A 14,784-nucleotide genomic window follows, 5' to 3' on the forward strand; every position below is an offset into this window, starting at 1 on the left:
CCGCAGCCATGGGGCCTCGGGTGCTGCCCCTCATCCTCCTGCTGCTGCATGCGGCCCCCGCCCCCGCACAGATGTGAGTCGCCCCCTCCCCACCCATGGGACACCCCCCCCCCCCCATTAGGAACCCCTTTTCTGGGGACCCCACCACCCATGGGACACATCCACCCATAGGGCCCCCACCCTGGGATCCTGCAAGATGACCCCCCCAGGGACCCCAATATCTGTCAGGCCCCCTGACCTAGACCCCCCCCCACCCCAGATGGGACCCCCATAGTGGAGACCCCCATGGCAGAGAGCCCCCACCCCCAGATCACCCCTCCCCCGTGGCCAGGACCCCCCTGTCCCAAATGAGACCCCCACGTACAGGATCCCCAGAGCCACGACCCCCACCTCAAGTAGTGACCCCCCCCTGCTCAGGACCCCCACCCCATGTGGACTCTCCCCACCTTTCTGGGACTCCCCTGGGAGTGGATGCTGGAGGGCAATGGGGGGATTTGGGGGTGCAATGGGGGGATTTGGGGGTGCAATGGGGGATATAGGTGTATGATGGGGGGATTTGGGGGTGTGATGGGGGATTTGGGGGTGCCCCAGGCCCATGGGGCGGATCAGGGGTTCCCAGGGTGCTGAGGGGGCACCAGTCGGGATCTCCCCAGGGACCTGGGTGCCGTGGGGTCCCCAGGGTGGTTTCGGGGACAGAGCGGGGGTGCTGCAGTGGGGCAGACTGGGAGAAGCTGGGGCCATGGCGCAGCCCCCCCCCTCATGATGGATGTCCCCAAGGGTGACAATGGTGACACCAGCGCTGCTGCGGCTGGAGACGGAGGAGCAGGTGGTGCTGGAGGCGCCGGGGCTGTCGGCGCCCACCGAGGCCACCATCCTGGTGCAGGACTTTCCCCAGAAGCGCCAGGTCCTCCACCAGGTCCGCAGGCAGCTGAACGCCACCCATGGCATGATGACCACTGCCACCATCAAGGTCTGCCACCTCCCCGCGTGTCACCTCCCCGCCGGTCACGACCCCTCCTTGCTCAACCCCGGGGAGGGCTCAACCCTATACGAGACAGTGGAGAATCTCCACAGGGCTGGTGGGGCCTGGGGGAGGATGGCTACCAAAGGGACCACGAAGGGGCTGTCACCCCGGGGTCCTTGGGGACGGTCACCCCGGGGTCCTTGGGGACGGTCACCTCAGGGTGCTCAAGGGTGCGTCCCCGTCCCCTGGGTGCCACCCCGTGTCCCCTGTCCCCCAGGTGCCTGCCAAGCTGCTGCCGTCGGTGGCGGGGAAGCAGTACGTGGCGGTGACGGCACGCGTGGGCGCGGTGACCGTGGAGAAGGTGCTGCTGGTGTCCCTGCAGAGCGGCCACATCTTCCTGCAGACCGACAAGCCCATCTACACCCCCGGCTCCACCGGTCCGTCCCGGGGCGCTGGGTCCCGTCGGGGGGTTCTTAGGGGGCTGGGTCCCCGCCACAGCACTTTGGGCTCCAGCACCCATTTGGGGCCATTCTCTTTATGGCCCCTCTTGGGGTCCAGGACCCATGTGGGGACCTCCCCGTGATGTCCTCGCTGCATCCACGCGGGGACATCTCCCGAGGGCCCCAGCACCCGTTCTGGGGTCCAACACCCATGCATGGATGTCCCCACGATGTCCCCCTCACCCTGTCCCCCGTGTCCCCTCCCCAGTGCTCTGCCGTTTCTTTGCCCTGAGCCACTTCATGGAGCCGGTGCTCAAGACGGTGATCGTGGAGATCAAGGTGGGTGGCTGCTGGTGACACGGGGACGTGGTGACAGGGGGACACGGCCACCCATCTCACCATCCCCAACCCCACGTCCCCACAGACGCCCGACAACGTCATCATCAAGCAAGTGCCCGTGTCCTCCCCCAAGAAGAACGGGATCTTCTCCCTCAACCACAACCTGCCCGAGGTGGTCAGGTGGGTGCCCCCCCTCCCAAAATGTCCCAGGCACACCCCCGGCCCTGTCCTTGTCCCCTCACCCTGTCCCCCCCCTCTTCCAGCCTGGGGACATGGACCATCATAGCCAAATTTGAGGACTCACAGGAACAGGTCTTCAGCACCCAATTTGAAGTCAAGGAGTACGGTATGGCAGGGTAGGGGGGGCTCCAGATTTGGGGGGTCCATTGGGTGTCCCCACACCAGTCCCCTCGGTCCCTCGTGCCCCGGTGGACATCGGGTGTCCCTTCCGCAGTGCTGCCGAGCTTTGAGGTGACCCTGGAGCCCGAGGAGAAGTTCCTCTACATCGACAGGAAGGAGAATTTCCGCGTGTCCATCACAGCCAAGTGTGTGTGTGGGGGGTGGGGACACCCCAAAACGGCGTGGTGACATCGGGTGGCCGTGAGGAGGACGGACGGTGACGGTGACAGAGGCGGCTTTTCCCCAGGTACCTGTATGGGAAGCGCCTGACGGGGACGGCCTTCGCCCTCTTCGGCGTCATGGTGGACGAGGAGAAGAAGAGCATCCCCCAGTCCCTGCAGCGCATCCAGGTGGCCCTGTCCCCGTCCCTGTGCCCTGTCCCCATCCCTGTCCCTGCTGAGCCCCCGGTCGCCATCCCGGTCCCTGTCCCACTGACCCCGTGCTGCAGGTGGTGGACGGGGACGGGGAGGCCTCGCTCTCCATGGACACGCTGCGGCAGCGATTCGCCAACGTGAATGAGCTGGAGGGACACTCGCTCTATGTCACCGTCACCGTCCTCACCGAGTCGGGTACGCAGGGGGGACGCATGGGGACAGCTGGCACGTGTTGGGCCACGTCCTGTGTGTGTCTGTCACGGTCCTCGGTGATGCGGATGGGTTTGGGGACATATGAGGATGTGTGGGGTCATAGGAGGATGGGGCCAGTAGGGACAGGGGGTTGGGGACAGCGAGGATGAGGACACATGGGGTTGGGGACAAGGAGGATGAGGACAGTGTGGATGGGAACAACCAGGGCCATCTGAGGTCGGACAGGGCTGTCCCCTGGGGGACGGGGAGCCCTGGCCCGTCCCCAGGTGACATTGCCATCCCCGTGGGCACCGCAGGCAGTGACATGGTGGAGGCGCAGCGCACTGGCATCCACATCGTGAAGTCCCCGTACACCATCCACTTCACCCACACCCCCAAGTACTTCAAGCCGGGGATGCCCTTCGACCTGACGGTAAGGGCACCGGGGGACAGGGACGGGGACCCCAGTGGCACCAGCGTCTTCTGCATGGGGACAGGGGAAGCCCAGGGGTCTGTGGGTGAGGGGACCTGGGACCAGGGTCTGTCCCTATGCCATGTCCCTGTGCCACCTGGATGCCACCTGGGGGTTGGGGTCTGTCCCTGTGCCACGCTGTGTCCCCATGTCACCTCCCTGTGCTGCACCCCCCTGCTGGGTCGTGTCCCGATGCCACGTGTCCCATGCCCATACCGCATCCTCCGCAGGTCTATGTCACCAATCCCGACAATTCCCCAGCTCCGCGCGTCCGCGTCAAAGCCCAAGATTTCCAGGGCCTCGTCTCCACCCAGCGCGATGGCACCGCCAAGCTGGTCCTCAACATGCCAGCCAACAAGGACTCCGTCACCATCATCGTGAGTGGGGACGGGGACAAGGACCTTGGGGGTTCAATTCAAGATGTCCAGGGTGACAAAGGACCATGGGCAGCGTGGGCAGCACTGAGCAGGGTCCAGGACAGTAGGGTTGGGAGACCAGGATGGAGTAGACATCCACGGTGGGGCCACGTGTCCGAACTACTCCAGGTACCGTTGACAAAGGACCAAGATGGCCATAGCTATGGGGACATGCATGGCAGAGATGGCTGTGGTGGTCAAAATGTCCAGAACGACCCAGGACCAGGGAATGGTGTTCTTGGTCACCGTTGACAAGGAGCAGGGTGGCTGGCGTCAGGGGGACTGTGATGGTTGGGGTTGACCAATTGGGTTGACCAAGTCCTCCAGGGTGACCCAGGGCCAGAATGGTCAGAGACCAGCATTTGGACCCAAGGGGACCGAAAACCAAGATGGCCAGCATCAAGGGAATCAGGGTGTCCAAAACATCCAGGGTGGCTGAGATGACCAGGGAAGACAAGGACCAGAGCAGTGAGGTCAAGGGGACCAGGATGGCCAAGACCTCCGTGATGGCCAAGTCGTCTGTGGCAGCCAAGATTTCCACGGTGGTCGAGACCTCCATGGTGACCCCTGCCCAGGTTCCCTGTTGACCAAGGGCTGCCGTGTCCTCCGTGCTGCAGGTCACTACGGACCAGGCAGACCTGCCGCCCGACCGCCAGGCCAAGCAGAAGATGACTGCCGAGGCGTACAAGAGCCAAGGTAACTCCGGCAACTTCCTCCACCTGGCTGTAGGGGCCAGCGAGGTGCAGCCCGGTGACAACCTCCCCGTGAACTTCCACCTCAAGAGCAACAGCGATGCTGTCCGCAAATCCGTTTCCTACTTCACCTACCTGGTAGGCACGGCTGGCTTCTGCCACCCATCCGACCCCGTCCCAGGGCTCTGGGTGTCCGGGCACCCACCCACCCTGGGCACCCACCCACCCTGGGCACCCACCCACACGGCCTTCTCTCGCCCACCGCAGATCCTGAACAAGGGGCACATCGTTCACGCGGGGAGGCAGCCACGCGACGGTGACCAAAGCCTGGTCACCATGTCGCTGCCGGTGACGGCCAACCTCATCCCTTCCTTCCGCATTGTGGCCTACTACTTCGTGACGCCCAACGAGATCGTTGCTGACTCTGTCTGGGTTGACGTCAAGGACACCTGCATGGGCAGTGTGAGCGTCTCCACCACCCCAGGGGTCGGGGGGAGGCCATGGGGGCATTGGTTGGCCATTGGAAGGGGTTTAGGTGGCCCTTGGGAGGGCGGGGTGGTCCGTGATGGTTTTGGGTGGCATTAGGTGATTTGGATAGCCCATGGGGGAATCGGGTGGCCCATGAGGGGGTCGGTGGTTCTAGGGGATCTTAAAAGTCCTTGGGAATCTTGGGTGTCCCATGAGGGCCTTGGACATCCCATGGGCATCCCATGAAGGTTTTAGGTGGTCGATGGGTGGCCCAGGGAGTCCACTGGTGGTCCAGATGTCACCTCTGGAGGACTCCAGCAACTTGTGGGGGCACCCAAGGGGCAGCTCTTGGGGCTGTCAAAGGCTTTTTGGGTGCCCCACAACCTCAAACCTGCTGTGTCCCCCCACAGCTGGTAGTGAAGGGAGCGACAGAGGCTGACAACCGGGTGCACGAGCCTGGGACACCCATGCGGCTGCGCATCGAGGGTGACCACAAGGCCCACGTGGGGCTGGTGGCGGTGGACAAGGCCGTCTTTGTCCTCAGCAAGAAGAACAAGTTCACCCAGACCAAGGTGGGCGCCCGGGTTCCCCTCCCCGCTGTCCCCACCACCCCTGGGTGACAGCAGTCGCTGTCACGGCCGTCCCTTGTCGGCTCCAGGTCTGGGACACGGTGGAGAAGAGCGACATCGGCTGCACCGCCGGCAGCGGCAGGGATCACATCGGGGTCTTCGCGGACGCCGGCCTCAGCCTGGCCTCCAACGTGAACATCAACACGCCGCAGAGATCTGGTAGGGGACACGCTGGGAATGGGGACAGCCTGGGGTGACGCCAAGGTTGGGGATGTGACATCCTTAGCCTTGGGTTGTGTCACCCTGGGGGTGGGGGAGGTGACTCCTTGGGGAGGGGGATGTAGCCCTCAGGGTTTGGGGCTGTGGCACCCTGACCCGAGTCCCCTCTGTCCCCAGAAGTCCAATGCAAAAAGCCTGCGAAACGCAAGCGCCGCAGCCTGCAGCTCATCGAGTACAAAGGCCAGAAGGGTAGGTGGCCCTGGGGACACCAGGTCATCCCGTGGCCCCGGGGACACCAGGTCGTCCCGTGGCCCTGGGGACACCAGGCTGTCCTGCCCTCGCTGCGGGTACTGGAGGGTCCCGGGTCCTGAGGGTGCCATCTGGGTGCTGGCAGCGGCCGAGTACACCGACAAGAACCTGCGCAAGTGCTGCGAGGACGGCATGAAGGAGAACCTCATGGGCTACAGCTGCGAGAAACGGGCCACCTACATCCTGGACGGCAGCGCCTGCACCCAGGCCTTCCTCAGCTGCTGCACCTACATCAAGGGCATCCGCGACCAGAAGCAGCGCGAGTCCTACCTCGAGCTGGCTCGAAGCAAGTGCCGGGCAGTGGTGGGGTGGTGGCAAGGCGTGCTGGTTGGGCAAAGCCGGAGAAATGCTGGGGTGAAGGCTGGGGGAAGCTTCACCGAAGCTTGGGCAAGGGTTGGGCGATAGAAGGATGGTGCTGGAGTGGTGCTGGGGGTGATGCCACCCCCACCCAGGGCTGGGGTCCCACAGCCCTGGTTGAGGGGGCTGCTGCTACCCCCAGGCGAGATGGACGGCGGCTTCCTGGACGACGAAGACATCACCTCTCGGAGCCTCTTCCCAGAGAGCTGGCTGTGGCAGGTGGAGGAGCTGACAGAGCCGCCCAACGAACTGGGGTGAGCCCCACAACCTCGCCCCAGCACTGCTGCCACCCCGGCCTGGCTTGGGGCCATCACCACCCCGCGTCCCAACCTGGTGATCCATCACCACCGATCCATCACCTCCGATCCATTTACCTCTGACCCATTTACCTCCAAACCCCCACTTGCCCAGCCTGGGGACCAGATGTGACCCCCTCAGTAGACTAGGGCCCCGTATGCCCCCCTCCTGCTGCTTTGGGACCAACTATGACCCCTTGGTCCAGCTCAGTGGTCACCTACACCCCCCTGGTCCAGCTTGGTGGCTCTTTACACCCCTCTGGCCCAGCGTGGGGCTAGCTGTGACCCCCCCCTTGGTGGTTTGCATCCCCTCCAGCATCTCCACGAAAACACTGCCTGTGTACCTGAAGGACTCCATCACCACCTGGGAGGTCCTGGCCGTCAGCCTCTCCAAGAAAAAGGGTATGTGGAGGGATTTCAGAGGACCCAAGGGGTTCCCCAAACCTTGGGGATGGTCTCTGGGACTTGAGGAATCCCCAGAATTTGGAGGGGTTACTTGGGCTTTGAGGGGTGGGGGGGGTGTCTCCAAAATCATGGAGGGATGTGTAACTCTGGAGAGAGATCTAAACTGTGGGGAGATCCGTGGGACTTGAGGGGTTCCTCACACCCGGAGGGAACTCTGTGAGGTTTGGGAGATGTCCCAAAGCCCTGAGGATATCCCTGGGACACTAAGGGCCAAGTGGGCTCGTGAGCTTGAACCCCACCTCCCCGGGGACCGCCGTGCAGGGCTGTGCGTCGCTGACCCCTATGAGATCACGGTGATGAAGGAGTTCTTCATCGACCTGCGCCTGCCCTACTCGGTGGTACGGAACGAGCAGGTGGAGATCCGCGCCATCCTCTACAACTACTGGAAGAACAAGATCAAGGTCGGTGGGTGGCCCACCCCTGGGCTTTGGGGGTCGGGGGGTGTCTGTGGCCACCAGACCCTCACGGACAACATCTTTCTGTGCCCGCAGGTGCGCGTGGAGCTGATGTACAACCCGGCCCTGTGCAGCGCCTCCACCTCCAAGGCTCGCTACCAGCAGATCTTCGATCTGGAAGCCCAGTCGTCGCGCGCTGTGCCCTTCGTCATCGTGCCCTTGCAGCTGGGGCAGCATGACGTGGAGGTGAAGGCGGCCGTCTGGGGCAGCTTTGTGTCCGATGGTGTCAAGAAGAAGCTCAAAGTCGTGGTGAGTGGGTCATCGCTGCTCACGGTGCATCTACCGTGCGGTGCCACCTCGGTCCCCAGCTCTTCCCGGTCCTCTTGATATCCCCACAGCATCCCCATCAGCACTTCATCCTGGTGTTGGTACCCAGGGATGAAGGATTCCCCATTCAGGATGCCCAAGGGTGGTCTCCTGGGGGCTCTCCCAGTTTGTCCCATGACCTTCACGTGCTGGTTTGCACTGGAACACCTTTCCTCACCAACCTGGGGAGGCTGGGAAGGGGTAGCTCAAAACCAGCCCAGCCTTGAGCATTGGCCTCTCACCTCTACAGCCTGAAGGGATGAGGCTGGAGAAGACAGTGCAGATAGTTGAGCTGGACCCAAAGACGAGGGGACACGGTGAGTGGCCCCTGGCCGGTCGTGGGGACGTCTAATCCTCATGGGGACGCTGAGCGGGGGACAAGGGAAATTGGGAAATCCTGCCGTGTGTTTGGGGCATGATGGATGGACCACCAAGAGCAGGACTTGAGCATCTTGGGGGACAGGGGACTTTCTGCTATGGAGCCGGGGAATCCTGAGGGACCAGGGACATCCAACTGTGGAGCAGGGGCATCTCGAGGGAGGAAGGACACCCTGATATGGGTCTGGAGCAGGGCCGGGTCACCTCAGGGAAGGGGGAGATGAAGCGTTTGGGGCCACCCACCTCCATCCTGGCCTCCCTGCCCCGCAGATGGTGTCCAAGAAGTGAAGGTGACGGCAGCAAACCTCACCGACATCGTCCCCAACACTGAGTCCGAGACAAAAGTCAGCATCCAAGGTGACAGCAGGGGAGAGGGAACGCCTAGGGGTGGGCTGGGAGGGGGCAGGACGCTCCCAGCCTGACACCATCCCTTCCCCGGGCCCAGGCAACCCCGTGTCCATCATGGTGGAGAAAGCCATCAATGGGGAGAAGCTGAAGCACCTCATCGTGACACCGTCGGGCTGCGGGGAGCAGAACATGATCGGGATGACACCCACCGTCATTGCCGTCCACTACCTGGACAGCACGAACCAGTGGGAGAGCCTGGGGGTCGACCGCCGCGCCGAGTCCATCGCCTTGATTAGAAAGGGTAGGAGCATCCCCAAACGGATACGAGCATCCCCGCGGTCCCCTCCTTTGGGGTGCAAAAAGTCACCGTCACCCAAGGGGGTAAAGCAACTTGCATCTGTGGGGAGGACATGGCTGGAGTGCTGCCAGTTTGGGGATTTCTAGAGCTACTGGTTTGCACTGGGATGTGCACCAGAGTGGGGGCTGGCGGTCTGAAGCTACCCCTGGGTGTTCCTTGCTTTGGCCAACTGCCCTCTCCTCACCAGGTTACACCCAACAACTCGCTTTCCGGAAAGAAGACAGCTCCTATGCTGCCTTCACCAACCGACAATCCAGCACCTGGTGAGGGTCCCATTTCCAGCTCATCCCTGGGGTGCCCAGGTGATGGGACTGGACGTGACGGTGAGGTCCCCCTGCCCCCAGGTTGACAGCCTATGTGGCCAAGGTCTTTGCCATGGCCATCAAGATCGTGGACATCGAGCCAGAGGTGGTTTGCGGGGCCGTCAAGTGGCTCATCCTGGAGAAGCAGAAGCCAGATGGGATCTTCCAAGAAGATGCTCCTGTCATCCATAAGGAGATGGTGGTATGGTGGGACCCAAAACCTACTCATGGCCAAGCTCTTTGGCTCAAGGATGCGCTTTTGGGATGAGCTGGGGGGGAAACTGCACCGGGAAATGGGAACGAGTGTTGTGTGGACATAGATCTGAGGTTTTTTCCCCCGTTTCATCACGCAGGGAGGCTATGAGGGTGCCGAGCCGGAGGTGTCACTGACAGCGTTTGTCCTCATCGCGCTGCAGGAAGCCCGGCAGATCTGCAAGGACCACGTCAAAGTGAGTAGCCCAGCGTGGGGCGAGGGGAGGCAGCGGGCACCCTTCGCACAGGAGGGCGGCGCTTCGAGGCGCGGTGCCCAACCCTTATAGCAGCCGCCTGAGAATCCAAAGCGCCATCCTTTCTGCTCAGAGCTTGGAAGGGAGCATCGCCAAAGCCTCCGACTACCTTTCCCGGAGGTACCAATCGCTGGCCCGACCCTACACGGTGGCCCTGACCTCCTACGCCCTGGCCCTGTCTGGGAAACTCGACAGCGAGAAATTCCTCATGAAGAAATCCAAAGGTGATGTCCCCAACGGGGTGGGGGGGACGCACCCAGGGCAGGAGGAAGGGGAGTTATGGGTGCTGGTGGGGGGTGGGGATGACAAATTGCCACCAAGGGTGGGTTTTGAGGGCTCGGTGTCGCCCCAGAGGGAAACCGCTGGGTGGAACGCAACGCCCACACCTACAACATCGAGGGGACGTCCTACGCGCTGCTGGCCCTGCTGCAGATGGAGAAGATGGAGCTGACGGGAGCGGTGGTCCAGTGGCTGTCCCAGCAGAACTACTTCGGTGGTGGCTACGGGTCCACCCAGGTGGGCTACAAACCTCCCTGGCACCCTTGGGTGCTGCTCTGGCCCCCACGGCCATGAGGGAGTGGAGGTTGGTGGGGGGAAGAGGAGGGGTTGAGGGCTTTGTTGGGGGGCTGGGGGGTCACTGGGGACCCCCAGGGACATGGGGTTCCCCTGGGGACCCCTCCGGACCCTGGGGGTCTCCAGGGATGTCTCTCAGGGTCCACCTCTGGTCTTTAGAACCCCCCGAGAGTCTTCAAGTGACACGAGGTGGCTCCAGAACTTGGGGTGACCTCAGCTTCGGGGCCATCCAGGAGACTCCGGGGACACCCCAGGCGGTGTCCCCAAGCCGTGGTGACACGCGCGGTGTTCCCGCAGGCCACCATCATGGTGTTCCAGGCGCTGGCCCAGTACCAGGTGTCGATGCCGCGGCAGCTGAAGCTCAACCTCGACGTGTCGGTGCTGCTGCCGCGCCGCGCCAACGCCATCACCTACCGCATCGAGAACAGCAACGCCCTGGTGGCGCGCTCCGCCGAGGTACCGGCACCCTCAGCGCCCTGCTCAGCACCTCAGCGCCCTGTCCCCTCCATGTCCCGGTGTCCCTCCGTAGCCCGGGATGCCACATCCCCTCCACATCCCTCCCGGAGTATGTCCCTGTCCCCCTCCAACGTCCCTGTCCCCACAGACCAAGCTGAACGAGGACTTCACGGTGAAAGCTTCGGGCACGGGCAAGGGGACGATGACGGTGGTGACCGTCTACAACGCCAAGGTCCCCGAGAAGGAGAACAAGTGTGACAACTTTGACCTGCGGGTGGACGTGGAGGACGTGAAGATGGGTGAGTCCCCAAGTGTCCCCCACGTGTCCTCTTCTTGCTCCCACCGGCCACTTCCCACGTCTCCTCCGTGTCCCCTCATGTCCCCTTCCACGTCTCTCATGTCACTCGTATTCCCATGTCCCCCTTCTATCCTTCTCCACGTACCCCTGTCCCTCCAGATCCCCATGTCCCCTCCAGGTCCCTCTGGGTCCCTTCACCCCCCTCCTTCCCCCCAGTCCCTCATTGTCCCCCCGGGTTCCTCCCATGTCCCCCACGGGTGGCAGCAGTGTCCTTATGTCCCCTCACAGGCAAGGAGCCGGAGGGCATCATCCGCTCTGTCAAGATCACCATCTGCACCAGGTGGGAGGCGATGGGGACATCCGAGATGTTGGGGACAGCAGGGACATCGGAGACAGGGAGGGGAACGGGGCTGCCGGGAACAGGGACACCAGGAATGAGGGACAGGGAGGTGGCCTCATCCCGGTCCCCCGCAGGTACCTGGACACCGTGGATGCCACCATGTCCATCATCGACGTCTCCATGCTCACGGGCTTCTCCCCGGACATGCAGGACCTGAAGAGAGTGAGTGCAGGGACATGGGGACACGTCTGGGGACACCTGGAAGACATGGGGACTGTCCTCCTGTCCCTGTGCGTGCCCCCGTGTCCCCCGTGCCCTTGTGTTCCCATGTCCCCGTGTGTCACCGCGTCCCCGTGTCCCTCTGTGCCCACGTGTCCCGGTGTGGCCGCGTGTCCTCGCGTGTCCCTTCATGTCCTGTGTGCCTGCTGTCACCGTGTCCCCATCCCCAGCTCTCGGAGGGCGTGGAGCGGTACATTTCCAAGTTCGAGATCAACCAAGTGCTGTCGGACCGCAGCAACCTCATCATCTACCTCGACAAGGTGGGGACGTGGGGGACATGGATGGGGATGGGGATGAGGTGGGACCATATGGAGATGGGGACGGGGACAAGGATAGGATAGCATGGAGATGGGGACAGCAGAGGGACAGGGACAAGGAAGGGCACAGGCTGGATTTGGGGACATGTGCAGGGACAGGAAGGGGACAGGGATGGGGATGAAGCTGGGGACAGGAACAGGGATGGGTCACACGGTGACAAGACAGGGACGTGGGTGGGCATGGGGACAGGGCCAGGGCCAGGCTGGGGGCTGGGGCGCTGCCTCCCCGTCCGGCTGACTGCTGTCCCTGTCCCCGTGCCCCCCCAGGTGTCCCACCAGGCCGAGGAGTGCATTGCCTTCAGGGCCCACCAGCAGTTCCAGGTGGGCCTGATCCAGCCCGCGTCCGTCACCGTCTACAGCTACTACAAGATCGGTGCGTCCCCGTGTCCCCTCGTGTCCCCTGGTGTCCCCTTGTGTCCCCTTGTGTCATCCCTGGGTCCCCTCATGTCCCCGTGTCCCTGCAGACGACCGCTGCACCCGCTTCTACCACCCGGACAAGGACGGTGGGCAGCTGAAGAAGATCTGCTACGGGGACGTGTGCCGCTGCGCTGAAGGTGACAAAAGGGACACGGGGACATGGGGGCAGAGCCTGGGTCACACCCCCTCCGTGATGGGGGCACGTCGTGGCCACGATGGGACAGGTCATGGCCACATTGAGACATCGTGGCCATGGTGGGATGCATCGTGGCCATGAAGGGACGCGTCACCGCCCTGTCCCCGTGTCCCTGCAGAAAACTGCTTCGTGCGGCAGCAGCAGGACAGCCCCATCACGGTCAACCAGCGCATTGAGCGTGCCTGCGAGCCCGGGGTTGACTACGGTGAGACACGGGGGACGTGGGGACGGGGGGACGGGGGGCACGTGGGGTGAAACTGGGGGATGGTGGGGCACAAGGGGGGAACGTGGGGGACATTGCAGGTGTGCGAAGGGGGACGTGGGGTGACACGGAGACAGGAGGGGACGTGGAGGGACTCGGGGAGGAGAAGAAGGGGCGGAGGGGCCTGCTGCCGGGGGGAGGGTGACGTGGAGGTGTCCCCGTGCCCAGTGTACAAGGTGAAGCTGGTGGAAATGGAGCAGACGGCATCGCACGACAACTACATCATGACCATCCTCTCCGTCATCAAGATGGGTACGAGCACCCCGGGGCCCAGGGGACGAAGCCACCCTGAGGGACGCGGGAGGGGTCACCGAGGGCTGGGGACGCCCAAGGGTGCTGGGGACACCCATGGCTGGTCCCTGGGATGGGGCCACCCACGGCTGGTAACTGGGTGATGCCACCAAGGATGCCATAGCCCCCTGGGGAAGGGGTCCCCACGGGGGGACAATTCAGAGCGGGTGTCCCTGGGGGGCTCGGGGTGGGGGTGACGTGTCACCTGCGTGTCACCCCTCCCTGGGACAGGCACTGACGAAGACCCAAGTGGAAGCAACCGGACCTTCGTGAGCCACCAACAGTGCCGGGACGCTCTGAAGCTCCAGCCTGGCCAGGACTATTTGGTCTGGGGGCTGGCCTCCGACCTCTGGGTCACCGGCACCCGGTAGGGACACGGGGACACGCGTGGGGACGGGGAACATGCATGGGGACGGGGGAACGTGCGTGGGGACAAGGGACACGGGGATGAGCCCAGCCAGGTCTGTGTGCTCTTGGTAGCCACCAAAGGGTGTGCTGCCAGTCCCGGGACACGCATGGGGACGTGGGGAGATAGGGAGGGACATGGGCACATGGGGACATGGGGACACTGACACCTGGGCACCCCCCGCTGCACCCTGAGCTTCTCCGGTGTCTCGTACAGGGTTGTGCACCCTATGGCACCCCTCACCAGCGTGCCAACCCCCTTCTGCCCTGTGACCCCTCTTGTCCCCCCGCTGTCCCCAGCTTCTCCTACCTCATCGGCAAGGACACGTGGCTGGAGACGTGGCCGTCGGAGGTGGCCTGCCAGGACCCCGAGCTGCAGTCCCTCTGCCAGGACTTTGTGGAATTCTCCGAGGCCATGACCATCTTCGGGTGCCCCTCCTGAGCGGGTGCCCCCCACCCATGGGTGCCCCCACCCTCCTGTCCCCTGTTACTCTCTTTTTTTGGGGGGAGTTATAAATGTCCTTTCTCACAGCCTGGCTCTGGGGGTGTCACGGGGGACGTGGGAGCGCCGTAGGGGACAATGGGGACACCGCAGAGGACAACGGGGCTGTGGGGACTTCATGGGTGTCATGGGGACATCACAGGGGACGGTGGGGTTGGGATGATTCCAGAGGGGATGACGGAGTCATGGGGACACTGCGGGGGACGTGGGGGCTCTTTAGAGCACGACAGGGTCATGGGGCCACCACAGGGGACAAAGGACTCCAAAGGGGATGGCAGAGCCATGGGGCCATCATAGAGGACAGGGGCACTCCGTAGAGGATGGCACATTCATGGGGACCCTGTAGGGGACAGGGGGAGCCCTTGGGGTCGTAGGGGCCACAGAGGGGGCTGGGAGAGGCACTGGGGGATCAGCTCAGGGCATTTAGGGCACGGTGCTGCTCCATCCTCAGCCCGTGGTGCTGCACGGTGCTCGGTGCTCCACAGCCCTGCAGGGTGCTCATCCTGTGCTGCACCCCCCTGGGTGCTCATCTCCGCATGCTGCTCAGCTCCCGGCGCTGCGTGGCGTTGCTGCACGGCGCTGCACACCTCCCCCTGCCCGTCCTCAGCACCCGGCCGGGGCGCACAGGTTGCTGCAGCCGCACGCTGGTGGTTTCCTGCCTTCCCAGCAAGGCCCCACGCCGGCGGCGCTTTCCGGTGGCTTTGTCAGCACCCACGGCTGCTGCTGGAGCACGGCCGGGGTACAGCCATGCACACGCGTGGGGGGTGCACGTGGGTGCATGCACAAGCAGGGTGCAATGCACCGATGGGTGCACACGCAAGCGT

At 63.7% G+C, this 14,784-nt stretch overlaps 1 protein-coding gene across 1 annotated transcript; it reads left to right on the forward strand.

Moving 5' to 3' along the window:
• Positions 1-8: 8 nt before the first annotated feature.
• C3 (complement C3) lies at positions 9-13,900 on the forward strand. Its single transcript, XM_032205016.1, has 40 exons — positions 9-73; positions 778-970; positions 1,242-1,401; positions 1,673-1,743; positions 1,829-1,923; positions 2,007-2,089; positions 2,198-2,288; positions 2,390-2,492; positions 2,591-2,711; positions 3,026-3,141; positions 3,411-3,557; positions 4,214-4,426; positions 4,556-4,750; positions 5,167-5,328; positions 5,415-5,544; positions 5,722-5,793; positions 5,939-6,139; positions 6,353-6,464; positions 6,823-6,908; positions 7,233-7,372; positions 7,463-7,675; positions 7,983-8,049; positions 8,381-8,467; positions 8,556-8,759; positions 9,004-9,079; positions 9,161-9,320; positions 9,472-9,567; positions 9,698-9,848; positions 9,977-10,140; positions 10,495-10,653; positions 10,802-10,952; positions 11,240-11,291; positions 11,426-11,513; positions 11,741-11,830; positions 12,155-12,260; positions 12,352-12,441; positions 12,619-12,705; positions 12,931-13,014; positions 13,285-13,420; positions 13,759-13,900. Exons 1-40 carry the CDS (start codon positions 9-11, stop codon positions 13,898-13,900), a joined length of 4,959 nt encoding a protein of 1,652 aa, XP_032060907.1.
• The last annotated feature ends 884 nt before the right edge of the window (positions 13,901-14,784 follow it).

Source organism: Aythya fuligula, chromosome 30 (genome assembly GCF_009819795.1).
Source record: "Aythya fuligula isolate bAytFul2 chromosome 30, bAytFul2.pri, whole genome shotgun sequence".
Taxonomy (NCBI): domain Eukaryota; kingdom Metazoa; phylum Chordata; class Aves; order Anseriformes; family Anatidae; genus Aythya; species Aythya fuligula.

What these genes read in the sequence shown, in the direction of transcription:
- C3 (XM_032205016.1), top strand. Translation starts at nt 9, where the DNA reads ATGGGGCCTCGGGTGCTGCCCCTCATCCTCCTGCTGCTGCATGCGGCC. An exon ending in AACCGACAATCCAGCACCTG is followed by an intron (nt 9,080 to 9,160) that starts GTGAGGGTCCCA and finishes CCCTGCCCCCAG; the next exon opens with GTTGACAGCCTATGTGGCCA. An exon ending in TCTGCAAGGACCACGTCAAA is followed by an intron (nt 9,568 to 9,697) that starts GTGAGTAGCCCA and finishes CTTTCTGCTCAG; the next exon opens with AGCTTGGAAGGGAGCATCGC.